The sequence below is a fragment of the Sebastes fasciatus genome, chromosome 11 (assembly GCF_043250625.1).
Source record: "Sebastes fasciatus isolate fSebFas1 chromosome 11, fSebFas1.pri, whole genome shotgun sequence".
Classification (NCBI taxonomy): domain Eukaryota; kingdom Metazoa; phylum Chordata; class Actinopteri; order Perciformes; family Sebastidae; genus Sebastes; species Sebastes fasciatus.
In genome coordinates, this window is record NC_133805.1 from 25,175,617 (window position 1) to 25,194,191 (window position 18,575).

Here is an 18,575-nt window from a genome sequence, read left to right on the forward strand (position 1 = left end):
TGAATTTGAAAACAGTTGCATGCTGATGTCAATATGTATTATTACATTATTATATTTAAGCCTAACCAATTATACCACAGATGTTATCCATATACTGTAAGTAGGTGTCATCATCACCTGCATTTTCTTGATGATATCTTCAGCATCCTGGTCCCATATTAGACGTGTGCCATTGTCAGTAATATATGACCTGCAGGCTGTAACCATCTGATGTGTGACCTGGCAGTTTTTTCAGGAACACAATTACAAAGTTTCACAAAGTAAAAGGGGTCCTTCTATTTTCTCAACACAACGTATATTTTCCTGAGAGTGAATTATATCATATATATACAGTATATATATATATACACAATACACTTACTTTCATGAACAGTGCCGATATCTTTTCACTGGTATTGTAGTACAGTGAAACATTGTTAATCATTTCAATAGCATTGATGACGTTCTGCACACTTTTCATCATGGTGACCTGAAATCACACATCCATGTATATTACTAACCTTCTAATGAACACGTACTTAAAAAATGGAACAAACTCGCCTTAAAAGGGATCTTTCGGGTCTTATGAAGTGGGGTTGTATAAGGTACTTATCCACAGTCAGTGGCTGCATCCAAAATCACATACTATGCGCTACATACTCAATAGATGATAATTTACGTCGTCACTTCCTGAGAGCCTCGTCGGTTTGAGGCGTTTAACCATGGTAACCCGTGCAAGCATCAAGTGACCAAAACAACGGTTTGTGAGAGTCAAAGTCTGAATTAATTTTAAAAAATATATTACGCCGAGCAGAGTTAAATCTTATACTTACAGTTAAACTGAAGCGTTAGTGATGTTACAGAGCTGTCCATCAACGTCCGTTATGAACGTTGTTATTATGCATTGTGGGATATTTATGCCGCCGAAGTTTACGGTAATATTTCACCAGAAATAGTATGATATGCTCAATACAAAATATGCAAATAAAGACAAGAGAAAAGAAACCATCATTTTGTATGTAAAGCAGAAAAGGGGAACAACATCACAGTACAGTGCAAGTTATGCCTTCCAGCTGTGAAAATGCTGTCATCCAAGGACTCGTATCATTTGAGTGTAACAGATTTTAACTTGAAGCAGCAGCAGCAGTACCCATATGAATTAAATTAACCTGGTTTGTCCTGTATTATGTTTCCTGGACGTCTTTTCATGCTGGGATATTTTTAAAATACGAATCTGCTATTTTTGCACACAATGTACCTGAATTATGCTACATCTTACTGTGTATAAAATTATACAGTATGGAGATTATCATTCAATACGAACAAATACAACCTTTCCTTAGACATCATATCAAGTTATTGACTATACATACCGGGTCACTGTTGTAAAGAGGTTGACAGACTTTCTCCAGTGTGTTAAGAAATTTTGCATTGTCTTTTGCCTCGTTGGCACGATCGGTTATCCTGACATCCAGCTCCCGCCACATCTAAATAGGGAAATGGTTGAAAAAGTTCAATTTTGAATGTAATCATTCAAAAAGACAACTTGAAGATCAACTTAAGTTTTCTAATATGTACTTTTTATTAAAAAAAATGAAATCCTTTTGTCCGTTAAATGCCCTTCACGACTTACTGTACTAGTACAGTGACGTTTTCAGATTGCAGAATACTCAAAAAACCCAAAGATAACAAATTTGGAAATAAAATGAGAACAAATGTTTAATATCTTATCTTGATAAAAATGTCTTAAAAAGAATTATCAATGATCAATTTACGTTCTTCATCCACCTGGAATGATCATCTTCACACTGTGGACATTGGATCTCTGATAATTACTACGGCTAAGGCAACAATTATATTTTATATCATATAATTTGTACAGACATTTGTCTTGTTAATTTTAAACATAAACAATTAGCCATATTGTGTCATTACACGCGTCAAACTACAGTCTGAGCAGATCCTCCAAAAACCTGGTAAATGCTGTACAATAAATTCTTTAGGTGTTACTTTGTTGAAGTTTAACGCTCTAGCGTCCATACCTTCATAATCTTGGAACGGCTGATATGGAGCACCATTACCACTGCCTTGCACTCTGGGCCTTTGATGTGATTTATGATGGAGTTGAACATTGAAGACATTTCTTCCCAGTGTTGTAACTCACACAGAGGCCCTGCAGAATCATCCTCTTTCGTTAACTGATCACTTTCTATCAGGACCTGATGATTATGGATACAGACAATGTTTAGCAATTCAATCAATTAATCTACAATGAGATATGAGACTCATTTAGGAAGTGATATGCTTTAACATTTCAAAATATGGATTCATTCACCATGAAAAAATGTTCCATGTCCAACGTTATATGCAGTTTCCATTTATATTTTGGACCCACTGCATAAACCATAAACATGCTCGTAATGACACTGTATTGTCTCTGATCTGATACCAGGAGATACCGTTTCTATTCACAGACATTTGACCGCCTGTTAATAACAATAAAATCTTAATTTTACCAACCTGCTCGATTTGCTTATACCATTGCATCAGAATTTCTTCCAGTCGATGCACCATGTCAATGTTGGCAGCTGCAACTTTCATATCTTCAAGGGAGGCCAACTTAGAGAAGTCAAGATCTGCCACTGTATTCAGATGAACAATACTCTTATTTCTCATCTGGAGGTCTGGGGTACAAACAAGAAAGACAAAGTACAAGAAACTTAAAATTTACTTCAAGACCACCATTTGGTTAAAAGAATATCACTGTTAACAGGCAATGCCACAAATGACAATTTCAAAGCAATACATTATGACTTGCCAAACAAAATAGTTAAGACATGTTACTGTTATAATGTCTTCTAAACATCAAAACTTGAAAGAAAAATAAAATGTAATAAAATAATGATTTACCATCTAAGGAGCTGAGACAACGATTCATGCTGTACTTGAAGTTCTTTTTAAATCTTTTTCCATGTCTAGACTTATCTAAGACACCCCAGTTTTGTGCTGCGTCAAGAGCTGGTAGCAGAAAACTGTAGGCATCGCGTGTTCCTTTCAGGAGGCCCTCTCTGGCATCAACCATTGAAAAGAAGATCTCCTACAAAGCATCAAGACAATAACATCCATCACTTCACGAAATCCAAAGGCAAAAAATAAAAACTAGCTTAGTGCTAGTTACATGGTCATCAGACGTGAGCATCCTCTTAAGTAATGCAGAACATGTTACACAATAGTTGCTTACGTTTACCAAATAAATATAGGGAATGCTGATTCACTTCATCCGACTGGTTGAAGGTGTCCTAATGAGTAAAACTGTCTGTTTTGTTAAATAGTATTAAAAACTGTAGACTCCTCAGACACGATAGCATCAACTTAAGCAATCTTACCAAATCTGACAGTATTTTGGCAATAGGAGCACTCCAGCAACATGATGCATTCCCATGGCTCATTTGTCATGGGTCTGACTGACTTGAACATTTTCAAAATTCATCCTTTTTAAAGCCCCAATATTTGAAATCAGCATGATCTCTATCTATCAATGATCTATGAAGGTCAGTCAGTATTTATATGTAGATCCATATTTAGAATAAAAAGTAAAATACTTTTTGTATTATTAAGATGAATAGAGTTGTTTAGCCTTGGTGGATGTATGCACTCGCTGATAGCCAGGGATGCACAGATACAAATACTGGATTGGCTATTGGGCTGATACTGACTAAATAGCTGGATTGGATATCGATGACAATGGGGCCGATCTATTAAATTCAGTGCCATGTTTATATACAATGTACATTATATACTGGAATTCTAATTCCCTTTTAAGTTTTGATCAATTTGTTGCTGCATTAAAAAGGTTTACACCTGAAATGTAATTCCTGTTAATTTTGAAGTTTTTTTTTCCAAGTTGCTGGTGTACGATTTACTATTTCATTAAAATAACAATTCAGTAAATTTGTATCTATCCATTTATTTGTTAAATTTTGCTTTAAAAAGTTAGGAAAGTGATTTTTAAGTCAATTCTGATGTTGCCTTACACATAACAAAATGATCCCAGTCACTTCAACACAGTGAGACATACAGCTTATTAATTAAACACTGGTATCAGATCGGTACTCAGTATCGGCCGATATCCAAAGCCCAGGTATCGCTTTCCGTTTTCGTTTTTAAAATCAAAAGGCATTATAATATACTGTACTACATAGATTGTTCAACTGTTATATATTGCTATTTTAGCACACAATGATTCATTATGATTAGTGAATCCTCAAAAAATTAGCGGTACATGTGGATTGTTAAATAATAATCACAGCACTGGAGTTGCTAAACTCACTGATGTACAGTGCAATAATTCAACGTGAAAATGCGTCAATATCACATAAAACAATAAACAAATTACAATTAAAGAAACACACCACTCTGCATATACAAGACTGTCTTACCTCGTGTATGTTTTCTAAATTCACAGGAATGTCCACTCTAGTCCGTCTGAAAGAGCAGCAAATGCCTGTAAGGCATGTCTGCGACAGATTGGCTAAAAACAGCCTCAATACTTTTCCCCCTTTGGTAGTCCCAGCATATGAGCGTCCACATTCTGAAATTCAATTAAATCCAAATGTTTTTTGATGAGATGAAAAACAGTAATGGACCTCAACAATTGATATAGATTCTGTGTACTTAAGTTTGAATATTCACCACTGTAGGGAAAAATACAATCAATTATGCAATACAATTATGCCTACCTATTCCTGGGACTTCAGCCTCTTGATACACAAAGGAAATGGTTTTACAACCTCCTTTGGCAAAGAAATCATCAAAAGCAGCCAGCTATTGAGCAAGAAAACAAAAAAATAAATGAAAAACTTTTTTAACAGTAATGCTATAGAAGAGTGGTTCCCAACCTTTTTCTCTAAGAGACCCCTTTTCTATCATTGAATAAACTGACAACCCCTAACTAAGTAACATGTTTTACGTATATTTCATATTATATTTAATGCATAACAATAACAGTACAGAACAACTGATAAACTGTACAATAACCCAAATAGTGAATGCATTAACTGCAGGAAGTTTGTGTAAATCGGGCGATTTGGTTGAATTTTGAGCAATTCATTCCTGTGAATATTGCTTCAGAGATGAGTTTTCTTGATATGTTTAGGAACTTGTAATACCATCCTATGCACTATGTATTTTTTTTAGCAATCAATAATAGGTTTCTTTTTTGACAAATTTAGTGTTTTCTTCTCCCTGATGCTTGGCCATTGTCCTATAAGCTAGTTTAAACTGCGTACTTTTCTAATGCAGGATGAGGCTGTTTAGCAGAGAGGGGAGGCTCTCTGAATATAACTTGTGTTCAGGTCTTCACCTTGCCCTTATCTTGTGAGATTTGTTTTAAGTTCATATCAAAATATTTCTTCAGAGAAATTAATGAAAAGCTGAGATACAGGCCAACTGTATATTTAAGAATTGTCTTACACCCCTTACAATCAAGAGGGCTTTGCGACCCCCGTGGAGCTTTGGCGACCCCTAGTGGGGGTCTGGACCCCCAGGTTTGGAACCAGTGGTATAGTAAAGGAGGCATGAAAGACATTCAATCAAAAATACAATCTTCCTGTCATCTTAGATAGAAAAAAACATGAAGATGAAAAAAAGAGCCACAACAATACAGTGCTACAGAATGTCATGAATTGGCACCATAAATACAGAGCGCACATTTTTATCCAAATCAAATGGGAAACCCCTACTAACTTACTCCCCAAAGTTATGTTAAGGCAATTTGCAACAAGTTTGGAATCATAAACCATCCAATCATCCATGCCATCATGCATACGATGCTCCTTTCTGGGAAAACTCACAGATGAAGAATCTAAAATAAATTCTTCTACTGCTGTTGGCTCCAAGGACAGCCTGTCAGCCAGGAGGTCAATCATGTACTTGTGGGCAGGGGTGAGGAACTTCTTTCGCTCTTCTCTTGCCTGCCCGTATTCGGCCTGTGGAAGACACAGGTTGTAAATAGTAGTAATAGTACTTGCCTGCGTAAAACCGCTGTACCATACTAAATAAACAAATTTGTTTACTTTTTTTATTCTGTAAGCCAGCGTGTAAAGGTGTTAAATCCATTTACCTGAGATCCATGCTGGTTTGCCTTTGGATCATGCGCTTCCATCATGAAGAACTCAAGCAATATCACCTCCTTTGCTATTGAAAAAGAAAAAAAAATCTGTTAATCAGCTTATTCTCTCTAGATTACATACAAATAAACAGTCACTAATGCTGGAGCCTCATGAACTTGTTTCCTCTAACATAGTTAGTTTAGTAAGTTAGACCTATCAAATACACACAGTGACTTCTATGACGTTGAAGCCCCCAAAGAGGCGGTAATAAGCTGAAGGATTTGTGTATTTTTTTTCAGTAAATTATGGCAGTTTTTCATCAAGCTGACGTTCATAATGACATTCATGACGACATCCAACACATCACTGGGTGCGAGCTGCCCAGCCTGCAGGAGCTGTACACCCAGCGGTGGCTCAGGAAGTCCCTGAGGGTCATTAAGGACAAGACACACACCCACAACAGACTGTTCTCCCTCCTGCCCTCTGGTAGAAGATACAGGACCCCCAGGACTCTCACCAGCAGACTGAGGAACAGTTTTTTCCCCCAGGCCATCAGACTTTTAAATAGATAATTCATACGACACCTTCTCACACAAAAAGTGCAATAAACAAGTGCAATACCCCAATCATATATCTTATACTGTATATACTGTATATGTTCTTAATATGCCTGTATATATTCTTAATATGCCTTGTACAAAGTATTTCTTATATATGTACATTCAGACTTCCTGATATGTATATGTTCTTAATATGCTTGTATATGTTCTTAATATGCCTTGTACAAAGTATTTCCTTTTATAATTGTAATATAACTTATTATTTTTAATGGAGCTTCCCAGCAAAAAGCATTTCACACGATTGTACTTGTATAACCGGCGTGACAATAAACATCTTGAATCTAGGGGTTGACTTTCATTTAACGTGTTAAAAGCTGTAAACAGTTATCTAACGCTAACGCGTCATATGTGGGGCGGGATATGACGCACCACATCCACAAACACACAGCAGGGTAACGTCAACGTTTCATGTCATACATCATACGTCATCACGCATAACGTTAACGTCAACTGACGTTAGCTAGCGTTAATTATTTAGCTGGTTAACGTTCATGCAACGTTACCGTTGTAGTGGCATATCAGTGTTGAAAACAGAGCCTACCCCAAGCTAAATTAAAGTAAAAGCTAACATTCGTCACTTTATTGTATGTAATAGCTAACGTTAGATGCTAAATTAGTGTCGGTAACTAACGCTAGGTGGGCGTTAACCAACGGTCGTTGTTTAGCCTGATGCTAGCATTGATTTAGATAGCTGAGTTAGCTACGTCATAGTTACCGTTAACAAACTACGCCGGAGTTTGCTGTTTGCTAATATCTTACTAAGTATTTTCTGTACTTACCAAGACTCAGTTGGCCACATTTTTTCTGTTGGTGCTGTTTCTGTTTTCCAAGTAGAACTAAATTCGTTGGTGTTATTTTGTTTTTAGACCCGCTGACAATGAAGTTTTAACGCTAAACCGACCGTTATCAGCTCACCTGTTACCGTTGGTCTAATGTTATCTAACGGTCACCCGTTGAGAGATGCCACGCGCTCCAGCCGTTAGCACCAGAGATGAGTGGTGACGTATTAACGGTTAGCGGTTATTTAAATCTCAACGTCTCTAACCGAGCTAATTTCCAGTGTGTTTATGGCCTTTCCTTCACTTTTGGGTTTGTCAAAGATTTTATTATGCTCGTCCATGTATTTCTTTCAGTTGTAGCCCTGTTAATTTTGTTGTCTAGTCTTAATATTATGAGAATAAAGTAATAATATTACGAGAAAAAGTAATAATATTACGAGAGTAAAGTCTTAATAATACAAGAATAAAGTCATAATATTACGAGAGTAAAGTCTTAATAATACAAGAATAAAGTCATAATATTATGAGAAAAAATTCTTAATATTACGAGAATAAATTCATAATATACCGAGAAAAAAGTCTTAATATTACGAGAATAAAGTCATAATATACCGAGAAAAAAGTCTTAATATTACGAGAATAAAGTCATAATATTACGAGAATAAAGTCATAATAATACGAGAAAAAAGTCATAATATTACGAGAATGAATTCATAATATACCGAGAAAAAAGTCTTAATATTACGAGAATAAAGTCATAACTTTACAAGAAAAAAGTCATAATATTACGAGAATGAATTCATAATATACCGAGAAAAAATTCTTAATATTACAAGAATAAAGTCATAATATTACGAGAATAAAGTCTTAATAATAGGAGAATAAAGTCATAATAATACAAGTAAAAAGTCATAATATTACTAGAATAAAGTCTTAATATTATGAGAAAAAAAGTCATAATATTACGAGAAAAAATTCTTAATATTACAAGAATAAAGTCATAAGATTATGAGAAAAAAGTCTTAATATTACGAGAATAAATTCATAATATACCGAGAAAAAAGTCTTAATATTACAAGAATAAAGTCATAATATACCGAGAAAAAAGTCTTGATATTACGAGAATAAAGTCATAATAATAGGAGAATAAAGTCTTAATATTACGAGAATAAAGTCATAACTTTACAAGAAAAAAGTCATAATATTACGAGAATAAATTCATAATATACCGAGAAAAAAGTCTTAATATTACGAGAATAAAGTCATAATATACCGAGAAAAAAGTCTTAATATTACGAGAATAAAGTCATAATATTACGAGAATGAATTCATAATATACCGAGAAAAAAGTCTTAATATTACGAGAATAAAGTCATAACTTTACAAGAAAAAAGTCATAATATTACGAGAATGAATTCATAATATACCGAGAAAAAATTCTTAATATTACAAGAATAAAGTCATAATATTACGAGAATAAAGTCTTAATAATAGGAGAATAAAGTCATAATAATACAAGTAAAAAGTCATAATATTACTAGAATAAAGTCTTAATATTATGAGAAAAAAAGTCATAATATTACGAGAAAAAATTCTTAATATTACAAGAATAAAGTCATAAGATTATGAGAAAAAAGTCTTAATATTACGAGAATAAATTCATAATATACCGAGAAAAAAGTCTTAATATTACAAGAATAAAGTCATAATATACCGAGAAAAAAGTCTTGATATTACGAGAATAAAGTCATAATAATAGGAGAATAAAGTCATAATATTACGAGAATAAAGTCATAATATTACAAGAATAAAGTCATAATAATACGAGAAAAAAGTCATAATATTACGGGAAAAAAGTCATAATATTACGATAATAAAGTCATAATATTACGAGAAAAAAGTCTTAATATTACGAGAATGAATTCATAATATACCGAGAAAAAAGTCTTAATATTACGAGAATAAAGTCATAACTTTACGAGAAAAAAGTCATATTACAAGAATAAAGTCATAATAATACGAGAAAAAAGTGATAATAATACGAGAAAAAAGTCATAATATTACGGGGGAAAAGTCATAATATTACGATAATAAAGTCATAATATTACGAGAATAAAGTAATAATATTACGAGAAAAATGTCGTAATGTTACGAGAATAAAGTCACAACTTTACGAGAAAAAAAGTAATATGAGAATAGTCATAACTTTACGAGAAAAAAATTGTAATATGAGAATAGTCATAACTTTACGAGAAAATTTTTTTAATATGAGAATAAAGTCATAACTTTACGAGAACAAATTTTAATATGAGAATAAAATCATAACTTTACGAGAAAAAAGAAAATAACACGCAAAATTCCTACTTTATGATATTATGACTTTATTCTCGTAATACTAAAAAAAAAAATCTCGTAAACCTATGACTTTATTCTCGTAATATTATGACTTTATTCTCTAAATCTCAGATTTATTTTTTTCTCTCAATGTGGCCCTAATACTCCGTCGTACCATAGACCTACAACAATGATAAATAAAAATGAAAATGTAAACAAAAAAACAGTTATTCATTTCCATGTTTATAAACCCATAGGGAGCCACTGGAGAGGAGCTAAAGAGCCACATGAGGCTCCGGAGCCACAGGTTGCTGACCCCTGGTATATCTATTCTAGTTTGGGAGCAAAATGTAACTCAATTTCCCCTCCAGGGGGATCAATACAGTATTTCTGATTCTGATATTTATTTATAGTTTCCTTCCCGGAGAGAGAGGGAAGTTGATTGTAATTTTTATTTCCTACATGTGATATTTGGCCCCCTCTACAGGACTGTTGATATGATGATTAGAAGAAGCACTGGTCCTGGATCAGGCACTAGGGAGGACATATGTTTCGTGGTCTCCTGTGATTGGTCCAGACACACCGTCTTGTTGTCCAATCACAGGCATACATCTGTTCGCTGGAGCGACTCTAAAATACTCTCTTCTCTTCCTCCTCCACCAGCTATTCAATATACTCAGCGAGGACGCAGTCAGCAGCAGCAGCAGCAGAAAGTGAAGCAGAGAGATGGGGAAAATGCAAGTCCTGGGTGTAGTAGCGGTGATATTAGCAGTGTGCTGCGTTCATGCGAAGGTTTACTTTCGGGAGGAGTTTCTGGACGGTGGTAAGTTTTGGCAAAGAAAATGCAATAACACTAACTAGCTGTGCATCACTGCATGTTAGCTCGACTGTTAGCCGTCAGTTTGTGTCGCAATTACCATCGTGAGTTTCTCTTGAAAGCTTGTTGTCTTCACTAGTTTCTTCAGTCGGTATTTCAGTATGAAATAGGTCTCCTCTCAGTGTCCTAACTTTAACTGGGTTGGCTAACTTCAGCAAGGCCCCAGAGCAAGCAAACGTATCACTACTGACACCTATAAGTTGCTAACTGTGGCCTAAGTTGCAGTATAAGATGTGTTTTTGCCAGTTTGTCAGTTTTAAAGAGTAACGTCAATGAACTGACAGTTGGGTAATGTGATTTTCGGGAAGTAGTAGTATTTTGAAAGAGGTGCATTTTCATAGACTGAGCTACTGGAGTTACCCTGCACAATATTCATTTTTAACAGTCTCTTCTGCACAATATTCATTTTTAACAGTCTCTTCTGCACAATATTCATTTTTAACAGTCTCTTCTGCATTATAATCACTTTTTTTAATAGCCCTGTATCACAGCTGTTACCCTGCACTATATTCAGTTTTAACACTTTTCTTCATCTCCTTGTATTTTTATATCTGGTACATTTTTTTTTGTACTATGTAACTGTGATGCTGGAAACTTGAATTTCCCCCGGGATCATTTAAGTTACTATCTATCTATCAATCATAAAACTCAGCAAACTTATTGTGTTTTTGTTTCCTGTTCAGATGAATGGAGAAGTCGCTGGGTGAACTCCAAACACAAGTCTGACTACGGAGAGTGGAAACTAACAGCTGGCAGCTTCTATGGAGATGCTGAGAAAGACAAAGGTAAACATTTTGTGCTTTAATCCACATATTCTGAAACACGTCATTTTAATTAGAAATATCATATATTTCATTCGTGTTGATCATGCTATGTTCATTATGGCTAAAAAAGATACCACAGCACCTGTCATTAAAATGTGCTCTTAGTGTAAATACTGAATATTTACTGACGTAATCCAAAAAAAAACATTTCCACCTTCTCAGCTCGGCTCGTGAACAGCTCTACTCTACTGCAAACCACTCTTATAACCAGTCTATGTTTAATGCTCTTGGAGTCTCTATTTTGTATAGTCCAGTTCCCACACTTCGCACAAAAAAAAACTATTTTGTGTCTTGTCTTGTGTTTGCTAAAAAAAAAATTATTCTTTTTCAGGTCTGCAAACAAGCCAGGATGCTCGTTTCTATGCCACCTCTGCCCGCTTTGAGCCTTTCAGCAACGAGGGCAAGCCTTTGGTCGTTCAGTTTACAGTTAAGCATGAGCAGAAGATCGACTGTGGTGGTGGCTATGTGAAGGTCTTCCCCACTGATTTGGATCAGACTGCAATGCATGGAGACTCCTCATACTACATCATGTTTGGTAAGTGATGATGTTCATGGTAATTGAATGGTTACAGTAACAGGATTTGGAACATCTAGTCATTAAATTTGTTTCACCCAGGCCCTGATATCTGTGGCTACAGCACCAAGAAAGTCCACGTCATCTTCAATTACAAGGGCAAGAATCACCTCATCAAGAAAGAGATTAAGTGCAAGGTAATTTTGAATTTAGAGAAAAATATATATAGTTTATTTTACAATATGCAAACATGCACTGCCTCTGCACCAGTGACTTAATTCAAACACTTCTGTTTTTTTTCTAGGATGATGAGCTGACCCACATGTACACGCTGATCCTGAATCCTGATCAGACCTATGAGGTGAAGATCGATAACGAGAAGGTAGAATCTGGCAGTCTGGAGGAAGACTGGGACTTCCTGCCTCCTAAGACAATTAAGGACCCCGAAGCCAAGAAGCCAGAGGACTGGGATGATCGTGCCAAGATTGATGATGATGCTGACACCAAGCCCGAGGTGATTACAATTAAGTAATAAAATTGACCTTTTGTTTTGCTTTGCATTGACTGAGAGTGCTGTTACTAAGGTAAGTGTTGGTCCATGGAAAATGAGTGTTGTTGTTTTTTTCATTTATTTCTCCCAGATTTTCACAGCAGTCCTGCGCTTTAAATTTACATTCTCTAATCTGTTAGTTCAACTTTGTTTGTTCTTCTGTAGGACTGGGACAAAGCTGAAAACATTCCAGACCCTGACGCTAAAAAGCCTGAAGACTGGGAGGTGGATATGGATGGAGAGTGGGAGCCACCCATGATCCCTAACCCAGAGTACAAGGTAGGCTAAAGTTGGATAGTCATGGCCAAAACTTACACTTTTTTTTATCTCCTCTGCCTGAGAAATGGTTGATATATTTACTCTGCTAAAGCCTGATAAATATTTTCTGTATTGCAGGGAGAATGGAAACCCAAACAGATTGAAAACCCCAACTACAAAGGAACATGGGTGCATCCTGAGATCGACAATCCTGAATACAGTGCTGATTCAAACATCTACAAGTTTGACAAAATTGCTGTTTTAGGCCTTGATCTTTGGCAGGTGAGAGAGAGGAGATCATCTTTTGAATTTGGGATGCTCATTTTGAAAAATGTTCTTAACCGATAACCGACCCTCGTTAACCAATTATTAACCGTTAACCGACAAGATTTGTGCCTCGCGCCAGCTGCAGTGTATGAGTACAACTGAGTCCTCAGTCCACCCGTCCGGGAGCGTTAACTTAGCAGCCACGCTGCTGTGTGTAGTGTCGCGGACATGCAGCAACTTTCTTAGTAAAAATCTCCACCGCACATTTAGTTTAGTTTAGCAGGATGTGAGCTGTGTGTCTCCCCGGCGTAACGACACTGTCTGCCCGGATTAACAATAGTGATTGCTCAGTAAACAGTGTGTGTATTTGTGCTACGTTAGCAGCCCTAGCATTGCCGGAGGCTTCTTGCTCACCGCCACACACATACAGTCTGTCAGCGCGGCGTAACTTTAACGAGTGTCCGTGTTGGCGGTGAGTGTGAGGTTGTTGGTGGCGTTATATCTGTGAACGTAGGTGTAGCAGTGTGTGTACAGTTTATTTGTCGCTGAATAAATGCTACGAAACTACTGCTCCTCCGCTCCGCTCAAGCGAGCAAGACACCGGAGCCGACTTCCTGTATCCTGCAACTCCGGCTATGCCTCTTAAGGTTGGCTGTTAAGGTAGACTAGCTTTTCTCCTTAAAGTGACGAGCTGTTCAGCTTTTTAATTAATTATAGATATTTATTTTAATCGCTTTAACAGATAGCGTTAATTGGTTAAAATGCTTAATCTCGGTTAACGGTTAAACGGTTAATTATGAACATCCCTATTTTGAATAGTGATGTTATTGCCGTAGTGATGCTGAAACTACAGTGTAACATTTGTTTATCGCAGGTGAAATCTGGTACCATCTTTGACAACTTCCTGATCGGCGACGATGTGAAGGAAGCGGAAGACATTACAATGGAGACATGGGGTGTGACAAAGGTATGCTGGTGCTGGTATTTTTTTTTTCTTTGTCATTTGTGCAACACATGAAGCCACACGTGCCAGTGAGATACTGAACAGATGAGTCGACAGTTTGTGATTATCTAAACTTTCCCCACAGGAGCCAGAGAGGAAAATGAAACAGGAGCAAGATGACCTGAACCGAAAGGAAGAGGAGGGGAAGACCAAAGAACAAGACACCGAAGTCGATGATGACGGTGACGGTGAAGATGATGATGAAGACATGGAGGATGAGGAAGAAACAACGGACGATGGAGAGAAGGCCTCTTCAGAAAGAGATGAAGAGGAAGCAAATCTTCAAGATAAAGATGAGCTTTGAGGAGGTGTGGCCAGAGATTTCTTCTGTCCCTCCTTTAGAAACTCTGTTTTGTATTTCCCAGGGGTATTGTGGCTGCTGTGCATCCTTTCCCTGAGATTTGGACGCAATCTAATTTGGGGTGCAAAAATGGTGAAAGGGGTCAAGTGGATGTTAATGGACTTAGTTTTTCTTTAATTTTGGTCATGATATTACCCTGTTGCCCTTGAAATGCTTGAGTGATTCTAAGGTTTTCCACCGACAAAGTCCATTCCTCATTTTGTAACAGAGAATAAGGAGGCACTGACACCTACTGTTTTCTTGACTTTCTTGGATCTATACATCTATGTTATTTGCAGATTCCCTTGCACAGGTTGCACTGTTAACCAGAAGCTCTGAAATGACACATTGCCATTCAGATTTTAACTTAATTTCCTCTTGCAACCTGGTGAAACAAAAGATGCACATAACTGAACATGTAATGCATACGACTTACTGCAAACGACAACCAAAACAAAAACCACAAAATACAGACAAATCAAGATTGTAATGGAACTTATTTTGGTTTTCTGTAGCACTGACTTTTTATTTTATTTTCCACACAGTCAATTGAATGAAGTTTTTAGACATGATTTAATCTTCATCTAAGTGCACAATGAAATACTTTTTTCTACATTGAAATGGCATGAATGTCTTCATGGTAATGTGATGGAACCTGCATTATATCCCAAAAGTCTGGAGAAACAGATGGTGAGCCCCTGGTGTGACTCATGACATCATTAAGGGTCACACACCTTATTTTTATTGGACAGAATGTTATTGATACCAAAGTTTTTATTAAAAGATTATAACCTTATTGCCTGGTCATATTTTGTACTGCATATGCACATTTTGGAAGTATGTAGTTAAAATTATTATAATTATCTGACTTTACACCAACATTCTCTTCATTGTATTTTCCAGGTTTACCACTTCAGTTTGTTTGTAGTAATTTGATTAAGCACAACTTTATTAAGGAATATGAACTGTATAAGCAAAATATCAAGAAAAATAAAAAATATTACAATTAGATTTTGACACATGGACTCTCGACAAGGCAAGGCCCTAGGATTTGGTAAAAATGCAGTTTATGATATAGGGGTGCATATTCCTACACTAAATTGCAATATTAGCTACTGCATACAGTGAACCGACTGGACTGGGCAGTTGCCTGCTTTTGCCCAATGGGTAATCAAACCTTGCTGTTTCTTAAGATAATTTATAGGGCTGTCCTGAATACCATTTTTTGGGGCTTCAAGGCTTCAGTGAGAAATATTCTAAGCTTTGCGGCGCAGCAGGCTGACATGTCCTTCCCCATGTCAGTTGTCGCACTGCTACACACACACACACCTCTCTACACACAACAAACAGCAATATCCGTCTGAGGGCGCCCTCGCTGACTACTTTTTTTTCGAGCTAGAGTGACGGTACTGCTATTATATGAAATTAAAACCTAAGGAATCCAACCATGTCATGTTAGCATGTTGGGAAATAATGCTCTAAACCTGCGCTACATTTCGGTGAGGAAAAACTGACATGGCTTTTTTCAGAGGGGTCCCTTGACCCCTGACCTCAAGATATGTGAATGAAAATGGGTTCTATGGGTACCCACGAGTCTCTCCTTTACAGACATGCCCACTTTAAGATCATCACATCGAGTTTTTTGCCTGCAGTACAAATGTGTTATTTTTCGCCTATTTTAAAATGGTGTATTTAAATATTTCTGTATACTGAGGTCCCTAAACAGTCTTGGAATTGCATATATTGTATATCACTGTAAAGCTGAGACTCTTGTGGATCCAATGAGCCCAATTGTATTAATGTGTGATGATGTCAGTCCCCATAGTAGCCATTTCAATGTAGTGAGACCATTTTTTTAAAATTTGACCTCACTGTATAAAATGACCTGTGGTGCCCTCTAGTATAATCACAGTCTCATGAAACTTTACAACCACAAACTAGAGACCTAGAGAGACCTACTGTAGGGCATTAAGAGGATGGATGACTTTCCTAGCTAGATTAACAATAAGGGGGTTTCTGAGCAGTTTCCAGAACAGAAGTGCTTGCCATCCAATTGCCGAAAAATGCAATTCTTGCAGAAATCTCCAAATGTCAAACGTTTTTGAAACCAAATCACATCATGTTTTTTTCTATGGTGTTTCTCGAGGTCTTTGCGTCTTAACGTGGTGTTTTGGAGGGATTATTGATCATTTTTATCAATTCTCCAGTGGTAAAAAATTGTTAAATATAGCACCAAATCTGTGTAACAAACGGTATCAACCCCAAACTTGCTGCTTATAATTTATGAGACATAATAGAGCATGGGGATGACCATCACAAACGTATATCATAATGTTCTAAACCCTTATACACTTTCAAAATGTATTTAATTAATTAATTAATTATTTTTTCCTTTCTGATTTATGACTAGAACAACTTGACACAAATGACTAAAAAAAATCTTCAGGTTCCCAGCTTTCAGATGATGTACACCACTTCTATGTGACATCTACTTTTGACCTGCTATCTAAGGTGACATAACACATGATCGTTTTACATGTCAGAGTATTTTAATTTTTTTTAATTTAACTGAATTCAACATGAAAGCAGTGAAGTGTAGAAAGTGTGGTGTTGAAGGTGGTTCAGTGTGCTGAGTGGACTGCTGTGCTGCTGGCTGTGTGATGCTGCTGGCTTTGTGTTTCGGTTGACGTTCAGCGGCTCCTTCACGACAGAGAAGAAATGCTTATTCCCGACCAGGTCAGATGGATGACGGACCACAAGACGGACAGAACACTCAGTAACAGTACAGTAACAACAATCACCTTTTTTGTCCATAGTGAAAAACAGTACCTCGATTTGTTGGACAACAAATCGTTTTCCAACAGAAGTTTTCAAGTCGATCAGTTATCAGTGAGTTCAGCTGTCAGCAGACAAAGTTTTGCATCAACTCGTGTGAAGTCCAGGTGCGAATGAGAAATTGAGGCCTGCAGCCCTGATACAGCCTCATCGGGTCACGTCACCGCTCTGTTACCATGACTTTCACGCACGTACGTACGTGCACGTATCTGCGTGAGTGAGGGAGAGAGATAATTTACAGTAAAGGATGATATCGATTATTGGACTTCTGTGTGATAAGTAATTTGTATACATTTTCAGAAACTCCTGCAGCACCTGAATGCGTCTCTAGACTAATTGGAACTGGATTATTAATTCTTGATTCATGCTAATTGCAGAGACAAGCTCGTTCTCAGTATTGTCAATAGATTATGATTATTTGAGTTTCCATCTGATCACATGATATTTTCGTGTTTTTTTTGGCTGATGCGCACTATAGACCTCTCCAAATTCATAAAGGAAAAGAGGTCTCAAATGTCTGATTCTTCTCACCAATACTGTTACTAACAACTGTTAACAGCATGGGTAAAGTTTTTTAGTAAATACCTGTAGCCATCATCAGCAGCAGGAGGAATCTTTGCTGCATGTAGCCTACAGTCTTTTTTTTTATGCACAGCGCGTCATTTTACGGGTTCCTTCATTCATCATCTAAATCTTCGGACACATCGGGATCTAATTAAGGGTTAATTGATTGTCTGTGCTTTTGTAGGAGCTGTTCCACATAAACATCAACTTTATACAGTGTGATCATTTACATTGCGCCTGTCTGTCAGCAGGATTATTACAGAGAGTTCTCAGTTCATGGCCAGGTTGATCAAATGTGAAATAAATTGATATTTCTGTTTTAATTAGCTTCTTTATTTATTTATCTTTGTGTTAATTCCCCTATCTATCTACTCTTCTATTCAATTTCCCCATTTATTTATTCATTTTTATTAATGCAAATTGTATTTATTTTGTAATTTATTTTAAATGTATTTATTAATTATTAAATTGTATTTATTTATTTAATTTTGTATGCTAGATTTCCCCCCTATTTATTTCTGTCTTTTTTTCGTTATACATTTCTTAACACATTTCTTTTTACATTTCTTAATAAATACATTTAAAAGTTAATAAAAATGAATAAAACAAATGAATAAAAGAGGAGATTAAATAGAAGAGTAGTTAGATAGGGGAATTAATAGAAAGGTAAATGAATAAAAAGCAAATTAAAACAGAAATATCAATTTATTTCACATTGTAT

The 18,575-nt window shown here is 36.2% G+C and overlaps 2 protein-coding genes across 2 annotated transcripts in view; one reads left to right on the forward strand and one right to left on the reverse strand.

Annotated features, from left to right (window-relative positions):
• The window catches only part of LOC141777508 (dynein axonemal heavy chain 8-like), a 40,453-nt gene extending 32,826 nt beyond the window's left edge, over positions 1 to 7,627 (reverse strand). The window contains exons 1-11 of the mRNA XM_074651817.1: positions 7,489 to 7,627; positions 6,101 to 6,174; positions 5,832 to 5,966; positions 4,719 to 4,803; positions 4,419 to 4,570; positions 2,890 to 3,076; positions 2,500 to 2,663; positions 2,022 to 2,198; positions 1,353 to 1,466; positions 362 to 469; positions 118 to 219 (exon numbers count right to left, since the gene is read on the reverse strand). Of these exons, the coding sequence (XP_074507918.1) occupies positions 118 to 219; positions 362 to 469; positions 1,353 to 1,466; positions 2,022 to 2,198; positions 2,500 to 2,663; positions 2,890 to 3,076; positions 4,419 to 4,570; positions 4,719 to 4,803; positions 5,832 to 5,966; positions 6,101 to 6,145 (1,269 nt within the window). The 5' untranslated portion in view covers positions 6,146 to 6,174; positions 7,489 to 7,627. The remainder of the gene's footprint in view (positions 1 to 117; positions 220 to 361; positions 470 to 1,352; positions 1,467 to 2,021; positions 2,199 to 2,499; positions 2,664 to 2,889; positions 3,077 to 4,418; positions 4,571 to 4,718; positions 4,804 to 5,831; positions 5,967 to 6,100; positions 6,175 to 7,488) is intronic.
• Positions 7,628 to 10,467: 2,840 nt separating this feature from the next.
• calr3b (calreticulin 3b) lies at positions 10,468 to 15,251 on the forward strand. The gene is made up of 9 exons (XM_074651818.1): positions 10,468 to 10,645; positions 11,383 to 11,484; positions 11,855 to 12,058; positions 12,140 to 12,234; positions 12,342 to 12,551; positions 12,753 to 12,866; positions 12,984 to 13,127; positions 13,987 to 14,079; positions 14,201 to 15,251. Exons 1-9 carry the CDS (start codon positions 10,549 to 10,551, stop codon positions 14,417 to 14,419), a joined length of 1,278 nt encoding a protein of 425 aa, XP_074507919.1. The 5' UTR covers positions 10,468 to 10,548; the 3' UTR covers positions 14,420 to 15,251.
• Positions 15,252 to 18,575: the final 3,324 nt, after the last annotated feature.

What these genes read in the sequence shown, in the direction of transcription:
- calr3b (XM_074651818.1), top strand. Translation starts at nt 10,549, where the DNA reads ATGGGGAAAATGCAAGTCCTGGGTGTAGTAGCGGTGATATTAGCAGTG. An exon ending in ATGCTGACACCAAGCCCGAG is followed by an intron (nt 12,552 to 12,752) that starts GTGATTACAATT and finishes GTTCTTCTGTAG; the next exon opens with GACTGGGACAAAGCTGAAAA. An exon ending in AGACATGGGGTGTGACAAAG is followed by an intron (nt 14,080 to 14,200) that starts GTATGCTGGTGC and finishes CTTTCCCCACAG; the next exon opens with GAGCCAGAGAGGAAAATGAA.